This window comes from Coturnix japonica, chromosome Z, assembly GCF_054131305.1.
Source record: "Coturnix japonica strain WE chromosome Z, WE-NBRP24, whole genome shotgun sequence".
Taxonomy (NCBI): Eukaryota; Metazoa; Chordata; class Aves; order Galliformes; family Phasianidae; genus Coturnix; species Coturnix japonica.
In genome coordinates, this window is record NC_140702.1 from 66,380,624 (window position 1) to 66,396,027 (window position 15,404).

At 55.4% G+C, this 15,404-nt stretch overlaps 3 protein-coding genes across 4 annotated transcripts in view; all 3 read left to right on the forward strand.

Moving 5' to 3' along the window:
* LOC146754156 (uncharacterized) overlaps positions 1–3,718 on the forward strand; it is a 22,448-nt gene extending 18,730 nt beyond the window's left edge. Inside the window, exons 3-5 of the mRNA XM_085530096.1 lie at positions 850–998; positions 2,985–3,073; positions 3,593–3,718. Of these exons, the coding sequence (XP_085386222.1) occupies positions 850–998; positions 2,985–3,073; positions 3,593–3,628 (274 nt within the window). The 3' untranslated portion in view covers positions 3,629–3,718. The remainder of the gene's footprint in view (positions 1–849; positions 999–2,984; positions 3,074–3,592) is intronic.
* On the forward strand, positions 3,682–10,309 carry ATOSB (atos homolog B). 2 transcript variants are annotated; one of them, XM_085528486.1, is made up of 8 exons: positions 3,682–3,881; positions 4,789–6,007; positions 7,203–7,261; positions 7,561–7,657; positions 7,934–8,092; positions 8,255–8,323; positions 8,872–9,077; positions 9,414–10,309. In XM_085528486.1, exons 2-8 carry the CDS (start codon positions 4,943–4,945, stop codon positions 9,565–9,567), a joined length of 1,809 nt encoding a protein of 602 aa, XP_085384612.1. In that variant the 5' UTR covers positions 3,682–3,881; positions 4,789–4,942; the 3' UTR covers positions 9,568–10,309. The 2 variants fall into 2 exon arrangements, 1 of the variants encoding a protein (XP_085384612.1); XR_014939254.1 differs by lacking the exon at positions 7,203–7,261.
* Positions 10,310–10,401: 92 nt separating this feature from the next.
* Positions 10,402–15,212, forward strand: STOML2 (stomatin like 2). The gene is made up of 10 exons (XM_015848331.3): positions 10,402–10,480; positions 10,707–10,859; positions 11,191–11,290; positions 11,435–11,493; positions 11,582–11,683; positions 12,246–12,380; positions 13,338–13,482; positions 13,793–13,872; positions 14,094–14,222; positions 14,894–15,212. Exons 1-10 carry the CDS (start codon positions 10,436–10,438, stop codon positions 15,023–15,025), a joined length of 1,080 nt encoding a protein of 359 aa, XP_015703817.2. The 5' UTR covers positions 10,402–10,435; the 3' UTR covers positions 15,026–15,212.
* The last annotated feature ends 192 nt before the right edge of the window (positions 15,213–15,404 follow it).

Consider the following 15,404-nt stretch of genomic DNA (forward strand, 5'->3'; position numbering starts at 1 on the left):
AGCCCAGAGGAGTGCCACAGCCACCTCCACCCCACTCAGCCCTGCAAGCGCTGTTTGCTCCATCGTGTCCCTCTCACTGCCTTCTCTCCCATTGCCACCTCTCCCAGGGACGGTGCTGGAAGTGTCCCCATTGTCACCTATCTATATCTCTCCTGATGGTGGCATACCCAATCTCGCAGAGGCCATGGAGAAGCCATTCTCTGATGCCTGTGTTGCCCTTCAGGGGTGTGCTGGAAACTTTCTGCTTCTCAAGCCCTGCTCTCAGCCTGCGCCAGGGAGCTTTGTGGCTTTATGCTTTTTGTGGTTAGGTTTCCTTCCTTTTTCTGGGTTCAGATAGGACCAGCAGAGCTACGGTTTATCCTCCAGACAGTCACTTTCCAGCAGTTTTCCACCGCCTTTTCTCTTGCCTTGTATTCTGTACTGATGGTGATTCTGTGCTTGCCTGTAACAGCATCCCCTCTCCTTCTGTACTGCTTGGATTCTGCTTCACTCCCAGCGTTGCTGCAAAGGTTTCCTTAGCACTTCCCAGGAGAGGGAGCAGGATAAAAGCCAGTTTGGGGTTACTTTTCTGATTTTTTTGTTGTCTGAAAAGCACAGGGAGCCTTCTCATCCCCCCCAGCCTGCAGTCATGGTGCTCTGTCTCAGGCAGTGCAGGTGCTCAGACCTGGCCACCCGCCCTCTGTAAAGCCCCAGTAGTTCTGCTGGGTGAGCTTCCTCTGTCCCAGGGCTGCTCCTTGGCAGATTTTTTCTCCCCACTCTGGCAGAGCTGTTCCCACCCTCCTCACTTCCTTTCTAGCCCACAATATGCGTGGTGCAGAACAGTTAAAACAGCAACAGATCCTTTTGCAGGCTGCATCCCAGCATGCGGTACAGCTGCTGCATCGCCCAGCCGGGGACCCTTCCTCTCCCGCCATCCTGTTCTGTTGTCAGCAGATTGAGGCCACGGTTTGTTTATCCTGTGTTCCCCCTGGATGTGCTAATAGGAATGAAAGCAGCAGGTAAGCCATGTCCCTGACCCCCAGACCTGGCTGTGTCATCCTGCGTCATGGTCTGGTGGCTCCGTGTCCCCAGGGAACACAGGGTCTCTGTCCCAGCACCTGGATTGTGCCTCCTTCCCTGCAGGTGCTTTAGCATCTTGTGTCTTACAGCTGGCAAAGTCTTGTGCCCTTCCCCAAGACTGGCAAGGCTATCAGAAGAGGGGAAGGCTCTGGATCCAGGTGCTGGGAGAGCCCTGCAGAACCACAGCTGAGGTGTGACCCTGGTGGCACTGCAGGGGGAATTTCTCCTCCTTCAGCATGTAGTTGATGCAGAGCTCTGCCTGTGCACTGGCAGCAGCCATCCTGCTTCTCTGCATGCTGGGCTGGGGCAGATGACTGCCTTGCTCATCTCCTTCAGCTGCCCTGGGAGCTGAGTGTGAGCAGGAAAAGCTCTTGCCAAGCTTCCCCCTGTGGTCAAAGCCTAGTCAGCCCTATTTCATAGAAACAGTTTGGGGTGTAACATCAGCAAAATCACAGCTGCTTGGGTGTGGGAGGGGCTGGACCTCTGGCTTGGACATGGGGAGCCCCACGTGCTGCATGCAGGAGTTGGCATCCATACTGTTGAGTGGGGCAGTGAGGACTCCAACCTAGTGCTGCCCCATCCAGGCCTCCAGAAGTGGGGATCAGGAGTTGCCTGGCTTTGGGAGAGAAGGTGAGATGTCCTGGTGATGTCTCCCTATCCCTGCTGTGGCTGCAGGAGTTTGGTCTCTCTGTGTTTGGACTTTCTGAGGTGGGATATGGAATCCTGATATTTCCCCACATGATGCTCAGGGCAATGGCACCTGGGTTGGCAAGGTGAGATGCAGCCCCTTGTGCTAAGTGCATGCACTACTATCCAGTGCTGGCGTCCCTTGTGGACTGGCATAGAAACCTCATCTGGTGTGGTGTCAGTCTGTCCTGCAAAGCAGCTGCTGATGGGAAGCGAAGAGCTCAGCCTGCTTGTGTAAAGACTTGGGAAGGGCTGTGACTACAGAGGGCTGTGGGGCAGAGAAGGAAAGAGCAAAGGCTACACCTGCAAGTTATCCTGCATGGACACGTAAAGGAAGGATGTGGCTTCCACCCACCGCCCTGTGCTGACTGTTGCTGACTTTTGCTGATTTTGCTTCCCAGTGGCTGACCGTGCCATGGAAGCAGTGGTGCAGATCTTCCCTGGAGGTGGAAAAGGGAAGCAGCTCCCCAGCGTCGGAGCTTTCCTATTCTAGACGAGCAGAGCGTGGTGTGTCAGCAGCACGGCATCCTCCCATGGCTGCAGACATCCACCTGCAGAATGCCAGGAGGGGTTGAGCTTCACAAAGAGCTTTTGTTGAGGCTTTAGACCAGGAGGTTGTTATGCTGCAGTGCTGATTTGCCATGTTGTGAGTGCTCCGTGGGAGCTGACATGTTGCATCTCTGTTCTGGCTGCTCACTGGGGGTGCCCCTCCCCTGTCTCTGTTGGAGGTGGCTTTTGGGTTGGCCTGCTCTTGGGAACTGGGACTAATTGCAAATTTTACCAGAAATTGAATGAGGGAACAGACTGTTTTGTGAGGCAGAATAGATCATGCAATGTGCTCCTTGTGCTAACGTAGGATCTGATGGTCCAGGGTGTTAGAAAGGGGTGCACTTGTGTATTTGGTGCCTCTGAGCATCCCTGCTGGGATTTTGTTCATCTGCTTGGCCCTGCTGTTTCCAGGCTTTGGGACAGTGCTTGTGGTCAGGATGTCCTATAGGACAAGTAGCAACTTCCCTCCAGACAGCCCCCAGCTGAGGCTGTGTTGGGGAGGGAGGCACACAGTCCCCAGCAATGGGCAGTGCTTTCTCCTTCACCCAGAGCTTCTTGTAGCTCAGAGCTTCCAAGAAGTCCTATGGCAGAGGAGCTGAGGGTGGAGGTGCCCAAGGTCTCCTGCTTGCTGTGAAAGCGTTGACCATGAGCTGCTGCTCAAATTGATTCTCCTCCTTGCCGTCTTCCAGGCATCAAAGCTGCAGTGCGGGTGGTTTATAACCACAAGGGAGCTGCACTCATCTGTGGATCTTCATATATAAAGGGCACCTCTGAGCAGGTGAGTGCTGTGTGAAGAGATTGCTGTCTATGCTTTGGAGAACACTGGTGGGGAACCAGCCTCTAGTCTCAGGGCTGTCAGGGTCCTGTTTCTGCCTTCCCCTCCAGGCATCTCTTAGTGGAGGAATGCAATTGCAAGTATTTTTCTTTCTATGGCCAGAAAATGTCCTGCATGGTGTGTGAAAGTGTGGATGGACACGAGACCAGCAAGTAGCTGGAGTCCCAGAGGTTTCTGGTGATCTGCAGTGTCCTGGAAAGCAATGTGCAACAGCTTGCACTTAGCCTTGTTTAAGCTCAGTGAAGTAGGGGTCTCTTCATATACTCAAGCTTTCATACAGGAAAGCAAGCAAAAGAGTGTAAATCACAAGCGAGGTATGAGAGTTCACTGCTTATCTTAAAGTGTTTGTTATTTAAAGGGAAAATAAGGTGAAAGTACTGCCTGAAATGGTCTGTAGATTCACATGGCATTTGGGAGAGGCTGGACCTCAAGACCTGCATCTCTACTTATGTGACCCTTCAGGCAGGCAGCACCCTCCTGCCCTTCTCCTCCTGGTGAGCACCTGTATCACGCCAGCCCTGCATCTCCCCCTTTTTTCTTCCCCCTCAAAGCTGCTGTGAAGGCTGAAGAGCTGGAGAGGACGGAGCAGGGGTTCAGAGGCACACCGTGATGGTGGGAGCCATTCCACGGCAGCCACGCCGTTTCTGGGGGGTGCCTGGCTGGCAAGTGTCTTCAGCTATTTGTGCCAACGACCGCCCGCTGTGGGACGGGGAGACTGATCCGGAGTGGAGTGGGATTCTGCTGCAGAGAGGTGAGTTTGGGATGCCTGCCCCTAGGACTTTGTTCCAGAGGAGCATAGGCAGATGTGGAGATAGGCAAAGAGCTGCCAGGCGTGGGCTGTTGGTGGGCTGTTTGTCAGGCTCTGGAGCTCCTTGGCACACCGCTGACTTTTATGCAGACATTATCTCCTTGTCTCTTGCAGACATTTCAGGGTTTATCAATCCAGACAGCTCATGGCCACATCTCTGTACTATGGTGAGAGCAAAAGTCAAGGCCTTGTGCAGCATGAAGGAGGTTGACTCCTTCGGGCAAGCAAGGATGGGTGATATGGATAGTACAGGGGTGGATGGATGGTGCAGGAGTCCATGGTGGTCTCTGCAACCCCTGGTGCTGCTCAGCGGCTCATCCATGTGGTTGAGGACTCTGGTCCAAGCTGTTAGAGCTAGCTGTCATAATGGTTCAGGTTCCTCTGGGTTGCACAGGCGGGTTCCCATCCCTGTGTGGGGCTGGTGGCCTGAGACAGCCTGCATCCTTTGGCACATGCGGCTGGGACAAGGTTTTGTTGTAAGGACACACAGATCAGATGCTGGTGCCCGATGGGGTGGTTACAGTCCTGAGCCCCTGGGACTGGTCTGACCTGCCTTACTGCTGCACTGCGGAGCAGTACGAGTTCGGCAGGTCCCCAGCAGAGGGCAGACCCTCTTCTCATTGCTTGTACGAACTTGTCCTCAGCCTCCAGCCAGGCTGGAGTCTCCTTTCTGTGTCCAGGCCAGGAGGAAAGTGCTGATCCTGCAGGTGAGTGAGGACCGGGTTCTATGGAGACGCTGCGCTGTGCTGATTCCTCCTTCCATCCCGGGGGGAGCTGCTACCTCCCAGCAGGGCTGCAAAGCCGGATAAGGGCCACGATCTCACCTGACCTCACTCCTTTCTCTTCCTAGAGCCCCGTACTGGGGAGCTCACCTGGACATCCTGAGCAAGAGGTCCAGCTCCTGCCCTCTCAGCACCACCCGTGGCACTTTACTGTCCCCTTCCTGCTGCTGCATGGGCTGTCCTGACTCCAGCTCCACGTGGAGTCCCGCCAAGTGAGGCTCCATGCGGCACATCCACACTGAGACGTCCCTGCCCCCAGAGCGCAGCACCGACTCCAGCCTGTCCCGACCCAGCGGAGAGGCGGCCTTGGAGCCTTCCTCACAACACTGTGCCCGCCACGGCATCCTCATGGGCTACAACGAGACAGAGATCAAGCGCCAGAAGGTTTACCAGGTCTCCATCTTCTCCCATCTCTCCAGCTCCTCCGAGAGCACGGAGCAACGAGCGGGCAGTCACTCAGCTCTCAAGAGGGGCTACCCTGAGCAGCGAACTCCAGAGGGGGTGCGGGATCCCAAACGAACTCACTGGGGTGCTGGGGTGGACAACAAGTGTGATGGGGGCCTGGGGCAGCCTGCCCTGGAGGACGATGATACTTTTGAGGATGGTCTGCTCATGGACGAGCTCTCTCTGTGCGGCTCTGCCCAGCACTTCTCCCACAGCGGGCTGCAGGTGGTGGAGCACCGGTGTGTGAGCAGTCCCAGTCCTAAGGCCAATAGAGAGGACAAGCCGCAAGATACCTCCTCCTTCTGGCCACAGCACATTGCTTGCAGTACTTTGCACACAAGCGATAGTTGCCCTGTCCCGCCAGGGAATCAGCTTGCAGACTGCTGGGAGAATGGGGAGCGAATGAGTGACCACAACCTACTTGACCTTGATTTGCACACTATTGCACAAAAAACCCAGCAGGACTGTCATGGGAGGGGAGAGAAGCCAGGCAGCAGCCCCGCTCACAGCTATGGGGCTGGCGAAGCAGAGGAATGGCTGGTGGTGGCTAATGGGTGCAAGGAGCCTCTGGCCCCACAGATGCACAGCCCTGAGCCCAGCAACCTGAGCTCCCAGGAAAAGACACCCTGTGGGAACAGCAGCAGCAGCAGCAGCAGCTGCCCAGCCAAAAGGAAGCTGCTGCCAGCTGGGGAGACTATGGCTGACTCCTGCTCTGAGGATGAAAGCCTGTCGCAGCTGGTGAAGAAGAAGAGAGCCCTGCCGTGCCACCCAGTGCCCACAGCCTGCCGCAGCACTGATGCCAAGGGAGCCCCTTTCTGGAATCATCTGCTTCCCACTGCCAAGGTGAGTCACTGCAGGGGCAGGAGGAGGCAGGGAACATCCTGGGCTGTTCTTTGTGGGCGTATAGCCCACAGTGGCATGGATATATGCACAACGCAGACATGAGCAGGGCAGTGGCTGGTGGCTGGCCTAGGACAGTATTTGCTTCTGTAAACTATGTTTACCCTTCGTTTCTATGAACCATCCTTAACTCTTCATCCCCAGCTTGTCTGCCCCAGCACTGCCTTTGCAGAGTGAGGCTCTCCATAGCTTCCCTTGTCTTGCATTCTGTCTTGCACCAATTTATACTAATTTACAATTATACCAATTTATATTAAGGAGGGAGGCAAGGTTCTTTGATATGTTATACCCGGTGTGAGGTTAAGAAACAACGGTTCACATGTTGGTCCAATCAGTTTATTACAAATAATCATCAGCTGAGAAGATGGGGGAGAGAGGAGAGGCGACTACTGAGAACTGGGGTGATGGGGAGGGGAAAGCAGATGATAGGAAAGGTAGGAAGAAAGGAAGAACTGCGTAAAGCAGGGATAGGCACCACCTGGATGCAGTAGTGTCCCAGCACACGGCGTGCAGCTGGTCCAAGGCTAAAGCGCAGGGGAGAGCAGCACCAGAAGGGAGCAGCAGCACAGTGACCAGCCACAAGCAGCAAGTGGGTCAGCACAGAGCAGGTGGTGGAGGAAGCAGCAGGGTCTCATGCAGCAGGCCCAGGAGAGCCTGTTGGCAGCAGTGAGGGATCTGAAGCCAGATTCCTGTCTTCATGGTTTGTCCATGCCCTTTTTATCCTACTTCTTTCCTGCCTAGGTGACCTTCCTGGGGGCTTGGTTAGAGTCATGTGTGTACCCCTAAGATGGCCATCTCCCGTGAGATATGACCAGGACTTGCCTGGATGTGTCCATCCGCAGCAAACTTTGAGGCAATAGCGCTTTTGGCCTCTTACACCTTCCCAGTCCTGCCAGTTCCATCATCCCTTTGGGCTGGGCCAGTTTGAGAGGGTGAAGACTTGCCCTTATAGCCAGCTCTAGATTTGGGCAGTCCTTTGGCCCTTATATGCCTTGTGCTGCTCAGCCTGTTGCCTCGGAGGGTCTTGTCTCAACTGCTGGGACCACTGTGGGACATGGCAATGGGTGGTAGCATCTCCTGGTGTGCACAGTCCCCTGCTGCTGCCCTAATACAGTTCTTGGTTTCATGTCCTTTCCAGAGCTCTGCAGATGGCACTACAGCCGGGAGGAGGCTGAAGAGTGGGCTGCGCCTCAAATTGTGAGTGTCGCGGCGGCGAGGCCTCACTGCAGGGTCTCGAGTACAGTGGTCCCAGCACCTTGCATCACAGTGGGGTGGGCAGGTTGGGCTGACTTGCAAGACCCACAAGAGCCCTGGCTGTGAGGTGGAGGGAGGCTACTTCCAGGGTTAGGAAAATGAGTTCAACCTCCGTTGAGGAAAGGGGCAGGAGAAAGGGATGTCCCCCCATCCCCGGTGGGGAGGGATCTGCACTCTAAGGAACATGTATGGCCCAGGTCTCTGCTCTCCAGCCCCATGCCGATATTCTCCTCTCTCTCAAGGCGACATCTCCGGAGCAGCTTCCGCAGGGGAACCCGTTCCTCTGCAGCATCCTGGGCCACCACCACTGTCAGCCATGCTCTGCTGGGCAACTTTGAGGTAATGGTGTCCGTGTCGCTGTGTCCTGCTGGGGAGGGAGGTGGGTCTTGAAAGCTTGGACTAGGAGAAGCTGAGCCTGATGGGAGCCAGCTGCTGTCTACAGCAGTTGGCATGGGGCAGGGTGGCATGTCCTTCTCTGTGTCAGAAGGGTGATTTAAGCCCATCAGTGGGTTCTGTCTGAAAGTGCAGCCAAGGCCTCCAGTGAGCCTGGAGACACACAGACACCTGCTTGCAGTGCAGGCTGTTGAAGGTCTGTATGCTTTCCTCTTTCCTCAGGAGTCCATCCTGAAGGGGCGCTTTGCACCATCGGGGCGCATCGAGGGCTTCACCGCAGAGATTGGTGCCAGTGGCTCCTACTGCCCGCAGCACGTCACCCTGCCCGTGGACGTCACCTACTTCGACATCTCCGAGCACAGTGCACCCTCACCTTTCCTGGTACACAGACGGGCTGGGCCTGTGGGTGGGGATGCAACTACACACTGAGGATACTGCCATTTAACCTGCAAAGCAAAGGGGAAGTGGGATCTCAGCACTGTGCCAGGTCCCAGCTGGGCTATACATTTCTCCTTCTGACATGTGCTGTTTCTTTTGCCCCAGGGAGTGATTGACTTGGAGGCCTTGGGAAAGAAGGGTTACAGCGTTCCTAAAGCAGGAACCATCCAAGTGGTGAGTGGCGGGTGGGTTCCTGTTGCTTCTCAAGGTGGATATACTGCATTGTCACAGAGTCATAGGATGTCTTGGCAGGGACATATACCACCTGAACAGGCTGCCTGAGGCCTCATCCAGCCAGGCCTTGAACACTTCCAAGAATGGGGCATCCACAGTTTCTCTGTTGTTATTGAGAGTTTGCACGCCCCCATAAAGTGCAGTTGAGGAAGCATGGGACTCCCCGGGGTGCTGGGAGTGAGACAGCGGGACAGGAGATTTGGGGAAGGTCGAGGCTGGTGGGGTCCTTGGAAGGAGAATGTATATGTGCAGTGAGGATGGGATGGGAGCACAAGAATGGAGGTGGGTGGAGAGGACTTACCTCTGTTGGTTGTGTCTCTGAGCAATATTTGCTGGACTTTATAGGCTGGGCATGAGCTGAGCCTCATGCAAGACCCCCTGGGGACTCTTCTGGTCCCTTGTGTCCTCTGTTGTTACCCCCAGATGTCCCAGCCTTACCTATGGGCTATTCCTTGTCTGACCCCTAACCACCTATCCTCTACCCTCAGACCTTATTTAACCCCAACAAGACTGTGGTGAAGATGTTCTTGGTGACATATGACTTCCAGGACATGCCTGCCAACCACATGACCTTCCTACGCCACCGCATCTTCCTGGTGCCTGTAGGGAAAGAGAAAGGGGCCACTGTGGCCTGCAGCGAGACACCAGGCAATGGCCCACCCCGCAGGGTCCTCTGCTACCTGATGCACCTGAGGTAGGGATACTGGGTGGGATGGGGACCTGCCAGACCCCCTTTCCCTGTGTTTCCTTCTCCAAATCTATAGACCTGGCTGTTTAGGGGCACGGCAGCCTGACCCAGTAGCTGTGCAGAGGAGTCAGGACCAGCCTCTGTTTGCCCAGAAGGGCTGCAAGGAGGTGGAAGCTGCTGTTCTGCCCACGGGCAGTGGGTCCTTTCCCTCCAAAGGCAACCAGAATGTGGCCACCATGACCAGGGGCCACAGGAGGGGAGGCAGTTGTGTCCCCTGCTACCAGTGAGGCTGTCCTGGCCCTTGCATGCACACCTAAAGTTCCTTCATCCTTCTCCTCTCAGATTTCACAGCTCCAAGTCTGGGAAGATCTACCTTCATGACAACATCCGGCTGCTTTTCTCACGCAAGTCAATCGAGGTCGACTCGGGGATCCCATATGAACTGAAATCCTTCACAGAGATGCCAAGGAACCCTCGCTACTCACCCTGGCCCTGACCCTTCTTCCTCGCTCAGGGCCACCGAGCAGCACCCAGCCCAGTGCTTTGGGGATCATTGAGTAAAGGAGAGACCAAGCGCAGCCGCCTTGCAGTGTCCCCAACCCCTTGCACCCCTCCTCCTGAGCAGCACTGTTGTCACAGCTGTGCCCTGGGGCAGAGCTGGCATCACCAAAGGGGATTTATGAGGAGGGGCAGGGACTGGGGAGCACCCCAAGGGCTGTGCCCAGGACTTTTATGAGCTGGGAGGTGTGGCTGGAACTGAGGGGGGTGGGCTTCTCCCAACCTGCGCCTGGCCCTGGGTTGGGAGCAGCAAGTTGGGAAGTTTGTATTTATTAGTATTTATTGTCATAGGGGTGCGGAGGTGTTGGAGATATGGTTCCTGGCAGGGTGATGGGGATGAGGGCGGGGGTGAAGGACGAGCCTGGAGGGTTGGCCGAGACTCAGTGGGCAACAACTCGGTGTGGCCGAAACATCGCTGTGCGTCACCCAGGGCTCCAGCCACGGCCGGAATGGCTCGGGAGCACGGGGCCGGGTAGAACCACCAGGCCCGGCTGTCCTCAATCGCAGCCCTGGGGGCTCACGGCCAGGTGAGGGGCGGCCCCTTCCCTCCCCGCAACACCCCTTGGCCTCCCCCTGCAGCACCCCAGGTCCGTGGGCTTCACGCCGTGCTGAGTCCCCTCCCGGAGCGCCGTAGTGGTACTTCTGTGTTGATTTCTATTTAATAAACGTTTGCGAACCCAGCCCGGGCCTCACACCTCGGGCACCGCGGAACCACGGGGCGAGGCGGCCGGGCCGGGAGGAGGAGAAGGGCGCTGCTCCGGAAGGGGCGGGCGGCGTGCGGAGCGTTCCGGGCGGGGAGCGGCACGATGCTGGCGCAGGCGGCGCGGCGGGCAGGGCCCGGGCTGCTGCGGGTACGGGGACAGGGACAGGGACAGGGACGGAGCGACACACGGCGGGTCGGGGTCCGACGGGAGCGGGGCGGGGGCCGCAGCTCTGCGGCGCAGCGCTGGGTCTTAGCCCGGTCCTCCCGCCGCGCGGTGCGGGTGGAGGCCGGCAGCCCGGCGGGGGATGAGCGCTGTGCCGGCCCCATCCCGTGCCCCGTTCCCTGCCCCATCCCGTGCCTTTCCCTTTCTGCAGCGCGTTCCGGTGCTGAAGCGCCCGTCGTGGCTGGCCCCGGCCCCGCAGCGGCTGAACTCCGGCCTTCCCGTCAATATCGGCGTGCTCTTCGTGCCGCAGCAAGAGGCCTGGGTGGTGGAGAGGATGGGCAAGTTCCACCGTATCCTCGAGCCTGTAAGGAGCCGCTTTTCTCCCCTTCTGGATCCCGCAGGTTCCTGGAGCGGTTGCGAGCACGTGTGTTGTGTTGTGCGCGGGTTGAGGGGCTGGTCCGAGTGCCCGTGCTTGTTGTACGACCCTTGTAGCTGCCCGTAGACTATAGGCTGGTTTCCTGTGGTGGGGTGTTAACGGCTGTGGGTAATTTAAGCTCCCTCGTGTGTGAAGTGAACTTATCAGAAGCGATGGGAGCACATCGTGTTTGGGGTTCGTTTGTACATCCCTCTATTCTGGCTGGGAAAACCCCTGCCTGGCTTCAGGGCTCAGCTGTCCAACCCCACCCTTGTCGCAGGGCTTGAATTTCCTCATCCCTCTGCTGGATCGGATACGCTACGTGCAGAGCCTCAAGGAAATCGTCATCAATGTCCCAGAGCAGTCAGCCGTCACCCTGGGTAAGAAGGGCTCCTGTCTCCTGTCCCTTTTCTTGCATCTGGGCTGAGGGAGGAGCAGTGTGGGATGAGCAGGAATGTCACAGGCTGCTGCACTCACAGGTGTTAATTATCCTGTTTATTTCTCCCTTATTTCTCTCCTGGTAGATAATGTCACCCTGCAGATTGATGGAGTGCTCTATCTGCGTGTCATGGATCCCTACAAGGTACCATCCCTGCTGTGCTGAGGCTCAGCTTGAACCCAAAGGCATGAGGCAGCCAACAACCTGTGTATCTTTTGCTTCTATTCTCCAGGCCAGCTATGGGGTGGAGGATCCTGAATATGCTGTGACCCAATTGGCCCAGACCACCATGAGATCTGAACTCGGCAAACTTTCCCTTGATAGAGTTTTCCGGGTGAGCTATGGAGGTGGATACTGGAGCTGCCAGTATCTGACAGCTTCTCAAAACCCTGCGGGGTCTGTGCCACCAGGCTGATACATTTAACACCAAAATGCCTTTTGCTTAGGACTTCTGGCTTCTGTTTCACTCAGCCTGCTCATGGTTCCTTGGTGATGTCTTGCTGTAGTTATTTTTGGCTTGTGCCCTGACCTGGAAGTGTGGCTCTATTTCTCTCGAGTCAAGAACGTTTTGCTGAAGCCCAGTGCTGTGTCCTGCTGACTGTGTTCAAACAGGCTGAAGCTCCCAAGCTACTTATTTTTTTGGGGGGTGGAGTCAGGAACTGTTTGCATTCATGGGAGAGGCCTTTCTGTCCAGTTGTGCACTGATGGCTTGTATCAGCAATTTTGGTTTTAGTCACCTCAAGAGATACGGGCAGCATTTGGCCTTACCTTAAACTCCTGGAGCTGGGCTTTTCTATGTAATGTTGGCCCACAGGGAAGGTGTCTGTGTCCCTTCTGATCTCTTGTCTTCATATTCTCTTCATTTTTTTCTCTGCTGTTTCATTTGTGTCTTCCAGGAACGTGAGTCCCTCAATGCCAACATAGTGGATGCCATCAACCAAGCCTCAGACTGCTGGGGTATCCGGTGCCTACGCTATGAGATTAAGGACATCCACGTGCCCCCGCGTGTGAAGGAATCTATGCAGATGCAGGTTTGGCTCTCTGGATGAGCAGTGTAGAATGAAACATAAGCCTCCCCTTCCACTCAGCACTGTTGTTCTCCATGCAGAGCTTACAGCACTGGGCCCCCTGCAGGGAAGGAAGCCTGCTGGCACTTTGGCTGCAAATACGCAGCTACTGAACAAATCCCATCCTTATTCCTGCAGTGGTGGCCCCTGCCTAGTACTCACAAGCTTTGTCAGCTCCCTTTAAAATCCCAAGATACAGAACCAGCCCACACTAGGGATCTCTCAGTGTTTTGTAGCAGCCTTCTTATGCTTTGCTAAGCTGTGTGTGGCCAAGTGAGATGTTAGGACTGTGTCTCTGCTGGGTGGGGTTCCATCAGAGCATCTGTGGCAGGTGGGCTGCTGACCTGTTGTTTTGCTTTCATGTAGGGCAGAGTTCATTTCCTCTGTAGGGCCTGGCATGGTGCTGTAATTTGGGTCTAGAAGAGAAAAGCAATGTTGATAACACACCAGTGGTTTAGTTGCTCAGCAACGCTCTACAGAACCAAGGGTGTTTAATGGTCAGCTTCTCATACTGTTCTTCCCAGTGGGAAGAGCTGGGAGAAGGCAGTACTGGGATAGCTGACCTAAACTGGCCAAAGGGATGTTTGATACCATATGACATCAGGTGAAAAAGCTAGAATAAAAAACTCTGGGGAGGGAGCTGGGGGACTGCCTGGGTGTCAGTCAATGGGAGGTGAGCAATTGCTTTGTGATTCACTTGTTTGGTACAACTGTATGTTTGTGTGTGTGTGTAATTATCATTACTGTTACTTCTCTCTCCCTTCAATGTCTTTCTAAGTAGTTTTTATCTTTAAAAATAATTCTCACTTCTTTCTTTTTCTCTGGTTCTCTCCCCTGTCCCACTGGGAGCTGAGCAGTGAGTGAATGGCGGTGTGGTGTGGAGGTGCCTGCTGGGTTAAACCTCAGCACCTGTGTTTGCAGGTGGAGGCAGAGCGACGGAAGCGGGCAACAGTGCTGGAATCAGAGGGGACACGTGAATCTGCTATCAATGTGGCTGAGGGGCAGAAGCAGGCCCAGATCTTGGCATCAGAAGCTGAGAAAGCTGAACAAATCAACAAAGCTGCTGGTAATGCCTTGGGTTGGAATGAGTATTGATCACTAGGGCCCGGGGGGATCTGTTTTGCTCTGGGCTGAGGGGTGATACTCCTTGAGAGCAGACTGCATCGCTGTGGGCCAGGCTTCTTCAGCTGCTCATTCCTCTCTGCTAGGGCCTTTGAGACCCCTCCACAGCCTGGGGTAGGAGGAGGGTTGTTGTAGAACAGCACTGAGGTATTGTTATCGAAAAGGAGGCTTTGCATGAATGAAATTGTCTTGCTGTAACTATTGCAAGCACTTTGTCTCAGTTCTGATGCGCATTCTGCTGTGCTTCATTGCAGGAGAAGCCAATGCCATGTTGGTCAGAGCTAAGGCCAAGGCTGAGGCCATTCAGCTCCTGGCAGCTGCTCTGGCACAGCAGGTAAGCCATGGCTACTGGGGGAAGCCAGAGCTTTGGTGCTAGCATTGAGGGAGGTGAAACTGAAGCTGGGGTGGCACATGGCTTTCTCTGTGATGTCTACTGGCATCCTGAGCAGCAGTGAAAATTTCTGTGATGAGCTGCACACAGAACAGGCTGGGCTGAGCTCTTGGTCATACATGACTTGGCATCTTTCCTGATGGGCCTGATCTGTCTCTCTCCAGCACGGCAGTGCAGCAGCCTCTCTCTCTGTGGCTGAGCAGTATGTGAGCGCCTTCTCCAAGCTTGCCAAAGATTCCAACACAGTCCTGCTGCCAACCAACACTGGTGATGTCACCCACATGGTAGCACAGGTCAGTGTCAGCAATGGGATGCTGTTTGTTGGGGGCTAGTGAAAGTGACAACCAGGTTTACCGTGGTGGATGGGTGTTTGTGCTGAGTGAGAGGTGTGGAGATGAGGAAATGAGCCCAGTGTGTGGGTCTGGAATAGAAGGTGTGGGTTGGAGCAGCTGCTTTGCAGCATCCTGTGGAAACCAGGCGGTCTCTGGTGTAGCTGTCCCTAGCTGCAAAACAGGCCTGTGATGGTTTGCTGCTGTAGAAGAGAGGGCAGAACAAGCTGGTAAAAATACAAGGTAAGTGCTGACTTCTGTCTTCTCGATATGTAAGTCTCGACCACCGCTCTGCTGGCATGCAGCTGAGTGTAGAGCAGGGATTTGGCTTGGTTCCTGAGGGCATTGCTGTGTGCTAGCAGTAGTTCCCCATGCAGCTGTCTTAAAATGGTGATGTGACCTGACAACATCAGGGCTTTGAGCAGAGCCCTTTCAGAAGCTGCTGTGGCCCTATCTACCTTGTGGGGCCTGCTCTGTCCCAGCCCTATGCACACCCTGTCCTCTCCTGTCACAGCCTTGTTGCAGATATTCTTGCTGTCCCACAGGGCCCTCTCTAGGGACAAATGACCATTTCTGTTCCTGTATCCATCCAGTGCATCTCATCTCCTCCCTGATGGCTCTCTCATTTCCTGCAGGCATTGGGCATCTACACCACGCTGACCAAGACACAAGCTGTGAAGACTCGGGATGAGCTACCTCTAGCCCATGAGGACCCCCAGCCCCCCAGCACAGAGTTGCTTAAGGCAGAGCAGGCAACCTCCAGCTAGTGGGGCAGAACAGACACTGGACACACTGATGGGGCAGCACCCACCAGAAAGGGGATACTTGTCCAGGGCCTGCGAGCCTGTGGGGAGCCCTGTTCCACCACCTTCCTCAGCTAGACATTCTTCTTCCCTTGGCCCTTATTTTGTATCTGAATCTGATCACGTAATAAATAGTACCATCGCTACAGCACATCCTTGTGGTGCTCAGAGCTGTGTCCTGACATGGAGGGTTGCAGCATGAAGTGATGACTGTCCTGAGAGGCTCCGTGCCTGTGACAATCCGCAAGAAGAGCCTGTGCCCACGGGCTGTTCTGGTTCTGGAATGACACGGAGCCTTGTGCTGGTGGTTGCATGCATGCAGCAGCTCGAGCTGTTGCTGGTG

Coding starts and splice junctions, on each gene's coding strand:
- ATOSB (XM_085528486.1), top strand. CDS start 4,943: ATGCGGCACATCCACACTGAGACGTCCCTGCCCCCAGAGCGCAGCACC. Junction 7,262..7,560: donor AGTGGGCTGCGCCTCAAATT/GTGAGTGTCGCG, acceptor CTCTCTCTCAAG/GCGACATCTCCGGAGCAGCT. Junction 7,658..7,933: donor CTCTGCTGGGCAACTTTGAG/GTAATGGTGTCC, acceptor CTCTTTCCTCAG/GAGTCCATCCTGAAGGGGCG.
- STOML2 (XM_015848331.3), top strand. CDS start 10,436: ATGCTGGCGCAGGCGGCGCGGCGGGCAGGGCCCGGGCTGCTGCGG. Junction 11,291..11,434: donor GCAGTCAGCCGTCACCCTGG/GTAAGAAGGGCT, acceptor CTCTCCTGGTAG/ATAATGTCACCCTGCAGATT. Junction 11,684..12,245: donor CCCTTGATAGAGTTTTCCGG/GTGAGCTATGGA, acceptor TGTGTCTTCCAG/GAACGTGAGTCCCTCAATGC.